Here is a 10,865-nt window from a genome sequence, read left to right as displayed (position 1 = left end):
TGGGGCCAGTTTGGGTAACAGTTCAGAGAATTGTTATGTGTGTATGTAGTGAGCTGGCCTGCTAGCTTCATATTCCCCAGACACATGGAGATGGCTTGTTGACTAACTGCCACCAATGGTGGTTCTCTTGAAGCACAACTGTTCAGAAACTGAGCTGTAATTGGCAATAATTTGGGAGGAGCGTATCTCCATTGAATCAATGTAAGGATAACTGAATAGCTAAAAAACCATGCTGGAGATGGAGGTTAAACCAGCCCGTGCACAGTTGCCTGATGGGCCAAAGGTGATACAATACTCAGTAAGCAGTTTTTTAAAATCCCGTTTTTATATTAACCAAGCAAGTAGAAGTAACTGCACTCCCCTAACTTTGCCAATCAATGCTCAGAAATGCTAGTTCTGTTCAGGAAGCCTGATGACCAGGATCTTGGCACTGGTGATACTTACTTGAGGTCCACCCTGCAAATGTGTGTCAGGCGAGATTTCCCAGAGCCGCAGGGCTCTATTAAGTACTGGGAATCCATAACAACTGCTCGCACCCCTCCCATCAGAGGGGCTTCTTCATGTTCCACAGATACAGCCACCAATATGCACATCCCCTTAGGCAAATCGGTTCTCCACGTCCTGTTGAAACAGATTTTAAGACAGGAAATGTGAATTGGAGGGGAAGAAATAAGGTATCCAGCCTTGTGTTTCTATATTTCAGTAGTATACTTACCTCAGTACAGCGATCAGGGCCGGCCCTACGGCCAGGCTGGGTGGTGCAGGACGCCAGGGCGCCTGCCCACCGGGAAGGGGCGCTGTGCCCGCCCAGCTCCGACCGCGCAGCTCCGGCCGCCCACCGTGCTGGGAAACGGGGCCGGAGGGATCGGTCGCACCAGGGCGCCAAATATACTTAAGACGGCCCTGACAGCGAAAAGTGATTTGAGAGAAGAAGGGAAAATATGGCTGCTGTGGGAGTGTGGCCTAACACAAAATGGCTGCCAATGAGAGGATGCCATAACACAACATGGCTGCCACATGTAAAAGAAAAGAAAAACGAGACAGGAGCACAAAATGCTGCTGGAATGTCCCTTGGCAATGGAAAGAGGCACTTAACAGCAGCCACCACACTCGCTCACAGAAAGAAGCTGGGAGAGTGGATGTCCAGTCCTGGCACCCAATGAAATGTGAGCATGTTTAAGGGGACGGTGTAGGAGGAGAGCTGAGCAGCAAGAACAAGTCTCTTAGGTTGTAATTTTCTGAGGGGATAGCATTTTACTGAGGCCGATATCCAATTTTAAAATAGAAAGGGACTGATTTCTCTGTTTTGTTTCCAGACTAAATTTCAAGCCAACATGTCTACCTGTGTCAGTCCTGATGGATTTGGAGAAGAAGAAGTCTCTCACAGATTTTACACACACACACACACACACACACACACACACACACACACACACACTTGGTGGAGTCAGGAAATTACTTTGCAGAACCAGGAAAATAAAGATGGGCTGGAGTCTTTGAGACAGCTGCCAATATTTATAGTTTAATGGCATCATTTAATAAATAATTTTTAGACTGAAAGACACAAAGGTGTTCTCTTTTTTTAGAGAGAGAGATATTTTTGAACTGATTTAATAGATATCTGGTATGAGTGAAGTGTATTTTCTGTTGTTTGCTGAGGAGTTTAAGCTATGTGCCTTCATCTACATTCAACATAAACACTGCAAAATGCCAATGTAGTTAAACTCCCACAAGAGGAAATGATGGCCCCTGATTTGAATGGCTTTAAAACAGGCTTGCCATATGCCAGAAAAAAAAAATTAACAACATATTCTGGTTTTCAGGTGTAAAAATGGCATCAGGGGGAACTCTGCCAAATTGGCAAAATGTCAGGGAAAATCCGGACGTACGGAAACAGCTCAAAAAGCTTAAAACCACTAAAAGCTCCCGGTATGGCTACCCTTTATCACATACACAGCCCAACAAGACAATGACAAAAATCCACCAACAGCATACAAATCAATATGGCTAACCTGATCCAAAACACCCACTCCACCCACACACGAAACAAAGACCACCATAGACAACCACAAAGGAACAATCATATCCTAGGCCAACCCCAACATCTCTCACCACCAAAGGAACACAAGCGAACAGCAGAGAACCAGAACAAGTGACGCTGACAAAAAAACCCACATACATTAAGTAAAATAGAAACACCCCCAACCCATCTCTCCCCCATCTACCTCTTTTCCCTTTTTCTTCCCAATGTCTCAACAAATGAAACTGATTTGTAAAAATGTTACGAGAGACATTGCACATACTTTTGTAAATCAAGGAAATCTAGGAAATCTAGGAAGCCTTATCCACTAAAAGCTCAACAATTTGGGTTTCCTTAAAAAAAAAAAGGCACCTCCACGACTTTGCGGATGTCAGGAATTTTATTTTTGGAAATATTGCAACCCTAGCTTTAAAAGATGTTTAGACAAATTCATGGTGGATAAGGCTACCAGCCACAATACCTCTGCTCTGCCTCCATGATAAGAAGCAGGAATGCATCTGAATACCAATGACTGGAAACCACAGTAATTATCATGCTCTGGTTCTTGCAGGATTTCCATAGGCCACTGCGAGAACAGGATGCTGGACTACCTCTAGCCCAATTTATCTGGGCTATTATGCCCCTACACAAAATTAGAAAAGTCATTTGGGTAAAAATAATAATGATAGAAAAAAGGACAGTGCCATATGAATTAAAAAGGTAAAGGGCCCCCTGACCATCAGGTCCAGTCGTGTCCGACTCTGGGGTTGCGGCGCTCATCTCGCTCTATAGGCCGAGGGAACCGGCGTTTGTCCGCAGACAGCTTCCGGGTCATGTGGCCAGCATGACAAAGCTGCTTCTGGCGAACCAGAGCAGCTCATGGAAACGCCGTTTACCTTCCCGCCGGAGCGGTACCTATTTATCTACTTGCACTTGACATGCTTTCGAACTGTTAGGTTGGCAGGAGCTGGGACCGAGCAACGGAAGCTCACCCCGTTGCAGGGATTCGAACAGCTGACCTTCTGATCAGCAAGCCCTAGACTCTGTGGTTTAACCCACGGCGCCACCTGGGTCCCTTTCGCCATATGAATTACAAATGTATAAATATTAAATGTGTCTTGGCGGTAAGGTTGCTAACATATTCTACCACTAAATAAATTTACCTGAGGACTAAGAAGTCTCTAGCAGGATGGGGAGCCATACTGTTCAAAACGTATTGGTAGACCTCCGTCTGCTTGTCCAACGTTTCAATGACTTTCCACTGCAAGAAATCCTCATCCCAAAGATGGCGTTCTCTTAGAACTCGATTCAATACAACAGACGGAGGAGCCTCAACTTCCACAGATGCCTTCCAAATCCTCAATGGGTTTCCATCTCCTACCTTAATTGAGGGAGTGGCGGTAAGGAGGAAGGGAAGGCAAGAGAAGGGGAAGTGATGATGGGTTAAGCGTACCAAATGAGACAAGGAGAAAAACCCAAAGAAGCCAGTCTGTGTACCTCTGCCTGCTCCCAGTAAATATACGCCAATGTCCCCTGCAGACAGCAACCTACACTATTTTGGATGCCACTCTGGAAGGTGCCTTAACCTACACAAGCTGGTTTTGGGGTGCACAAAGGCTAGAGGGGAAAGAAGAACCCTCAGAATGCCAGCACCTGTTGATTATGAATTGCTATCTCATTTATGCTCCCAGTAAATTGTACTGCTGAGCTATGTGAAATCCCATGTTCAATGTGACTGTGTAGCAAAACTATTAACCAAGGCCAGAAAACTAGGGGCTGAACATAGCTACCAACAATGGAAACTTGGATATGTAGAAGCTAAGTCTAAAATTGACTTATTTTAATCGTCTGAGTCAGGGGTGGAGAACCTGTGGTCCACCAGATGTTCTTGGATTCCAGCTCCCATCAGTACTAGCCAGCATGGTCAGGGATGATGGGAGTTGTAGTCCCAGAACATCTAGGAAGCTACAGGTTAGGCACCATTGATTTAAAGAATGGGAAGATCAACTTATGGAGTACTCTTCAAAGACAATGGGAACTGCTTATTAGATATTGGAACTACAGTACACTTTTCTGTCTGAAAATGTCAAACATGAAGTGCTGGTTCTAATTTAAAACATTTTATTTAATAGACGTGATTTGTTTGTGTCTTGTTAAAAGGTAAAGGTAAAGGGACCCCTGACCATTAGGTCCAGTCGTGACCGACTCTGGGGTTGCGCGCTCATCTCACATTATTGGCCGAGGGAGCCAGCGTATAGCTTCCAAGTCATGTGGCCAGCATGACAAGCCACTTCTGGCAAACCAGAGCAGCACATGAAACGCCGTTTACCTTCCCGCTGTAGCGGTTCCTATTTATCTACTTGCATTTTGATGTGCTTTCGAACTGCTAGGTTGGCAGGAGCTGGGACCAAGCAACGGGAGCTCACCCCGTCACAGGGATTCGAACCGCCGACCTTCTGATCAGCAAGCCCTAGACTCTGTGGTTTAACCCACAGCGCCACCTGGGTCCCTTGTTAGCTTTCCTAAAAAAGAAATAAAAAACCCCCCTGAATATATATTCCCTCCCTGCCTGCCACTTGCTATGTATTATGGTTATATACACACAGGTGTGTCTCATTGAATCCTGATCAACATTTTCCTGGGAAGATAGAGATTAAACCTGGGGTTTCCACAGGGTTCCCCAAATATCATGCAAAATTTGACAATATATGTTTTGATTGCTGAAACTACCTTTTTGTAGCACAGGTCCGTATTTTCTGCGCTGGAACAAGTGACCCATCCTTTGAATTTTTCTTTCGCTTCTTTGCAGAGGCTCTGTATTAGACTTTCTAGGTAGGTCCGGTAATTCCCACCTTCTTCGTCCATTTGCTTGCCCAGTTCCACCAGAGTTGGAGCATGCACTTCGGCCTCAACATACGAGTTCCGAGACTGTGTTACCATATCATGTGGGATCTGCCCCCAAAAGTACAGCGAGTGGGGGAAGAGATGGAAGAATTGATTTGGAATTAATATTTTTGTGCCAAACCTATTTGATAGAAATCTTGTCTGGAAATATCTGCCTGACACTAATCGTAAGAGTACAAATACCTAAATTCCAAAAAGGAATATTGGATGTGTCAGAGTTCGGTTGAGGTGCTTTTCCTCTGCCCTTGCGTGATTACCAGCATCTATGGGGAAGAAAGGGAGTATGCTACATGCCTTCCCTCCCAGCTTGGGTTTTGCCACTCCACCAAGTTTGGGGAACTGGAGCACTCAAGCAGAAGTTATCCTTCCACCTTGTGGAGATCAATGGTGATGCATGGTTGGAAGCAGTGCACTTGCCCCTCCTCTCCTTCATCACATGACTACTTAGAACACCTGAATGGCGCTTGTCTATTGGTTCACTGTTATGTCTTGTCCGCTGGGCTGTTCTTCAAGTCCAAATAATACTGGTAGGTAAAGACTTTATTCTATATTCAAGTAAGATTAGTATAGAACACTATACTATCCTTACAGCATAGAACAGACTTCTTATGTTCTTATAAGACAACTCAGAATCACAAAGATATATGGAAGTTTTTTTTGTTTTTGTTTTGACAACTGTAACCTTTTGTGATGAGAGAGACTGATGAATTGAATAACAGTAGATGAATTGAATAAGAATGTTCCAGAAAGTTAGAGAGGAAATAACATAGAGGTCCTTCCAGGTGAACAACAAAATACTCCAGTGCATAAACTATTATTCCAAGGCTAAAGTGGAACTTTATAGGCAAAGTACTTGAAAGCATGTTCCCTTATGAATATTGACTTCTGAATCTTTCACTCACCTCAAAAAGTTTATCGCATTCTGCTATCATGTGTGCAAGTCCCTGAGTTGCTGCCAGGTTTTCACTGAGATCTTTCTGATCAGGCTTCCCTGTTGTGTATTTCTTCTGTATTACTCTGCAAATGAATTCAGTATTTCAAGTGTGATAAAGGAACAACAGCCTTTTTCAGATGAAAGGAGACGTTGTGACACTTACAACTTTTCAGTACCAACCTACAAAGAGTCTTTTACAGTTTACTTTTATCGTTTGAGGGAAAACCCTTTGTACTGAGGAGAAAGGGGATGCCTTAAACATTCTCATGGCAAAGAAATAAAAATCACTAAAAGGTTAAAGAGCCAAATATAACAAGTTGCCTGAAGGAGCATCTCCACCCCCATCATTCAGCCCGGACACTGAAATATAGCTCCCAGGGCCTTCTGGCAGTTCCCTCCCTGCGAGAAGTGAGGTTACAGAGAACCAGGCAAAGGGCCTTCTCAGTAGTGGCACCCACCCTGTGGAACGCCCTCCCGTCACATGTCAAGGAAATAAACAACTATCTGACTTTTAGAAGACATCTGAAGGCAGCCTTGTTCAGGGACATTTTTAATGTTTGATGTCGTATTGTGTTTTAATTTGTTGGAAGCCGCCCAGAGGGGCTGGGGGAACGTAGTCAGATAAGCATCTTCATTGGTTTTACCAGATGCCAGGGATTGAATTGGAACCTTTTGCATGCTAAGCAACTGCTCTACCATTGACCTACAGCTCTACTTCTGTGCATCATTCATGAGCATCACATGAATGCATCCATAAGGTCATGTTTATGACACATGATGCCTATGGCAAGCCCACAAGCAGGACATGAGCACAATATCACTCTCCCTTCCTGCAGTTTCCAGCAACTGGTATTCTGCTCTCAGCCCTCATGATTAGTAGCCACTGATAGCCTTGTCCTCTAGGAATATGAATTACTGGTCTTATTATCCTCAAAACAGCCACAAGAAAATAGGTTCAGATGAGAAATAGAGACTGGGTCAAAGTAACCCAGTGAGTTTCATGGCTGAGCAAGGAATTCAAAGCAATTTTGATGAATTTTCACATACATTCGCTGACACTGAGATTAAAGCTTCCAATGAGTCCTTATTCTTAAACTTGAAATTTTAAAATGTCCATGTATAACATTTAGCCATTATTCTTATTCTTACTACTACTACCACCACCACTACTACTACGGTACTACTACTACTACTACTAAGAATTACCCCTCCTTCACCCTAACATCCCAGGGGGTGTCATGACAATTTGAAACGCAACATAAAAAAACAGTTTAAAACATTACAATCCTAAGAAGAGGGTGAGTCGTAAAATATACACCTCAATTGTCAAATGCCAGGGTTAAGAGGTACGTCCTCTGCATTCAAAGAAAGATGAATAGTGAAGGTTTCAGACATGCCTCGGTAGGGAGGAAGGTGAACAACTTAGGGTTACCACAGAATAATCATGTCACTTCCAATTAGGGCATTGGTAGGAGTTTTGTGCTGAGTCTCAGATTTCCTGCCCCTTCTCCCATTTGTTGAAAAATAGACTTTGCTTACCGGGTTGCTGTCATAGCACTGGCAAGACCCCAGCAACCCAAAGACCTAAAGCTGCATCTATACCTATATAAATCAGCAAATGCAAAATGCGGGTCACACGGTCTCTGCCCCGAGTCTTTATAAGCACCTAGCAACACTCTTAATTTGCAACCCAGAGCGAGAAAAGTAGCAATTCCTTACCGTGGCGAGCTTTCTTTCTTGACCAGATTGAGGTGGAAAAGCGAAGGGGCCAGGCACACGGCTATGTTCATGGGTGTCATCTGGTTCTCTTCCACGGAAGTGACGTCATTTAGGAAACACAGCAGAGTCTGCAGAACCTCCCTGTTTTCATCTGACATCAACATGATGGCAGCCTGGACCGCCTGAAGCCGCTGTTCTTTTGGAACATCTGAGGGAACGAAACGTACCGCTTAATAAAAATTTCAAACAAGAGCTTTGGGACACCAGATACGATCTCACCTCCAAACTCCAAATTATTTCTGGAAGAGAGCTACACTTTTGTGTGTGCAGCAATGGCAAGTTTTTCCTCGTTCACATCCTGTGACCTACCTTGTGCCTTGCTGTTTGCCAGTGGTGCAATCAGGTCATTTTAGACTCTGGACTTGAAAGTCCCTTCACTTGCACACAAATGCAAGTCAGAAGTAACTCTCATGGAGTCAAACGGGACTGATTCCCAGGTGTATAGTATTACAGCACTACTTCAAAAGATAAGCAAGCCCAGACTTCTTATTCAAGGTCCTGCTCTGAAGGCAACACTGCTGTTCACCTTGTGCCGTTTTAGAAATTAGAAACCAGAAAATGGCACCACTGCACAAGCTGGCCTAGCTAGTAGTAAAGGGCCATAAACTGCCTGTGAAAAGCTCAGTGCTCAATACCCAAGCTGTGCTGCATCGGCAGGTGGAATGAAGCCTCTGGAATAGCCAGAACTGGTATAAAATATAATACCAGATGCCTTGTTGCCGCCTTCGCCTGGTCAATGGAGCATTTGCCCAACTTCAGGCTCCTGTGTCTAGCCAATGAGCTCAGAGGCACTGGCTGGAAAGACAGCCTCCAAGATTTGTGCAGCAATAGCTCTGGTTTGGCTCTGCCACTTCTCTTTCCTCTTATTTATTTATTTGATTTATATTCAGCCTTTCCTCACAAAGGAGCCTTGGGCAGCAAATGACAAGCGGGGGGAAACCAAGAGAGGCATCTTTAAAACAATTCGAGTGCAGGCGCAGAGGGGAAAAGATCTCTTCTTTAAAATTCTTGTCCTTTTTCTTCTACCACTACTATTTGTAGTAGTAATATGTATATTTGTAACTGATCTTACTATATCCATCAGGACCATCAAGGTGATGCACTCTGTTGAAAAGCAACCTCACCAACCAGCAATAAAACAGACACATAGGGCAATATTCCAAGTTGTGCAGTCTCCCCTTCAATCTCCTCCCTGCTACAGCCCCTGCCTGCATCCCCCCCAGCTCTGCTCAGAAGGACTGGGGCTCTGGGGCCGATGGTGGAGGTGGGCAGGGGGCTGCGGGGGGGGAGGGGAAAATTGTTTCTGCTAACATTGTCTGCTCCCCTGGCAGATGGGCACAGCTGGGCTTCACCCATAAAGCCCAGTAAAAATACAGTCAGTAGCATAAATATAGTTTAAGTACAGTCAGGAAGCAGAGATCCAAAATTAAACCGGCACAGTAGCCCTTTAAAACCCTGGCAGAATACAGAAGTTTTTATAAGCCCTTTCTGTCCCTGCAGAGCTCATCTGGACAGTTTTACTGCTGCAGTTAAATCTCTGGGAAGTGGAGAGGGCCACGCAGTGAACAGGGACCTCATTTCCTTTCGAGAGTGCAATGCCATAACACTGCATGCTCTTTTCTAGGCAACATTGTTTGTGGCACAACAAGAAAAGATTAGTGAAGCTTAGGAAATGTGTGTCCTCCTCTCCAGAGCCAAGGTGTGTGTGTGTGTGTGTGTGTGTGTGTGTCTGTCTGTCTGTCTGTCTGTCTGTGGGGGGAGTTTAATAAATGCACAAATGGAGGAAGCTTAAATATTACGCCTGATAAAGCTAATTCACAAGCCACCACTCTTCTGTTCACTCAGCTTGCATTCAAGGTTCCCCTGTGTACACTAAACCAATGAAAGAATAGGAGAAACTGCTTTATAGTACACGCTTCAGCAAGCCGTCATCTTCTCTTTATTTGAAGATTCAGGCTGCAACTCTAGACCCAGTTTCCCCGGGAGTAAGCTTGATTGAACTCAGTGGGATTTACCTTTTTGAGTAGATGTACCTGGGATTGCAATTGTGCTGTCAGTCAAGCATTTTATTTGAACTTTTTTTTAAAAAGGAAAAAGATGGTGAGGTGAATATATTACAGCTCCAAATTCCTAGGCTGGGGAGAATTCAGTGATTTCGAGAGAATAGAGACTTATTTAGGCTGGGGGAGGGGGATATCTTCCAGCTCCCTTTATAAACCACAGGGCTTGTACCCACTAGCCAGAACCAATTACAACTTCCTTCTCTCACCTGCTTTCCCCCCTCCCCCTTGTAAAGCATGTACAGAGGACCAAGGAAAATCCAGGATGGCTGGGATTTTGATTGATGCTCTGCCCATCCATGCATAAGAACATGAGAGATGCTGAGATTTTACCCTATGGAAAACACCACACGAGGTAGACATAGCATTTCCCACCTTGGGATGCTGCTGGTTCTAAAGCATGAAAAACATGAACATGATGTGCCATGAAACGATTCCGGATCTTAGCAAGAAAATTACAAAAGAAGAAAACCCTTCTTTTAAAATGATGGACTATCTTCAGTGAAACAAAACTGAATCCCACTGTTACTATTCTTACATATCAGAAAAATCACACACACCCCTTTCAATAACTGGTGTTATTTAAGACGTTTAGACTGCAGCCCTGGGCTTGGACTTCATGGGAAAATGCAACTTGCTGCTCCTGCCGGTGTCTCCATTTCCTCCTCTTACTTTGAGGCCAGCTGATGTTATGTCTTTGCTGGTAAATCCAACAGCAATACGAGAAGGGATTTTGTTGTTGATGCTGCTGCTGCTAGTATGATCTCAGCAAACACATTAGACTTGGGCAGGGGTCCCCAAACAAAGGCCCGGATGCGGCCCAATCGCCTTCTAAATCCGGCCCGCGGGTGGTCTGGGAATCAGCATGTTTTTACATGAGTAGAATGTGTCCTTTTATTTAAAATGCATCTCTGGGTTATTTGTGGGGCATAGGAATTCATTCATATATTTTTTTCAAAATATAGTCCGGCCCCCCACAAGGTCTGAGAGACAGTGGACTGGCCCCCTGCTGAAAAAGTTTGCTGACCCCTGGACTAGGGCTTCCCAAACCCCCAGCTGGTTTTAGGACTACAATTCCCATCATCCCTGACCACTGGTCCTGCTAGCTAGGGATGATGGGAGTTGTAGTACACAAACAGCTGGAGACCTAAGTTTGGGAAAGCCTGCA

At 44.5% G+C, this 10,865-nt stretch overlaps 1 protein-coding gene across 3 annotated transcripts in view; it reads right to left on the bottom strand.

The window, feature by feature from the left end:
- The window catches only part of STARD13 (StAR related lipid transfer domain containing 13), a 134,281-nt gene that overhangs the window by 11,434 nt on the left and 111,982 nt on the right, over positions 1 to 10,865 (bottom strand). For all 3 annotated transcript variants that reach the window (XM_035115924.2, XM_035115923.2, XM_035115926.2), the window contains exons 9-13: positions 7,578 to 7,785; positions 5,827 to 5,941; positions 4,751 to 4,972; positions 3,184 to 3,401; positions 445 to 621 (exon numbers count right to left, since the gene is read on the bottom strand). In XM_035115924.2, the coding sequence (XP_034971815.1) occupies positions 445 to 621; positions 3,184 to 3,401; positions 4,751 to 4,972; positions 5,827 to 5,941; positions 7,578 to 7,785 (940 nt within the window). The remainder of the gene's footprint in view (positions 1 to 444; positions 622 to 3,183; positions 3,402 to 4,750; positions 4,973 to 5,826; positions 5,942 to 7,577; positions 7,786 to 10,865) is intronic.

This window comes from Zootoca vivipara, chromosome 4 (assembly GCF_963506605.1).
Source record: "Zootoca vivipara chromosome 4, rZooViv1.1, whole genome shotgun sequence".
Taxonomy (NCBI): Eukaryota; Metazoa; Chordata; class Lepidosauria; order Squamata; family Lacertidae; genus Zootoca; species Zootoca vivipara.
The sequence above is the reverse complement of the archived record's forward strand: the minus strand, read 5'-3'. Positions and strand labels throughout refer to the sequence as shown.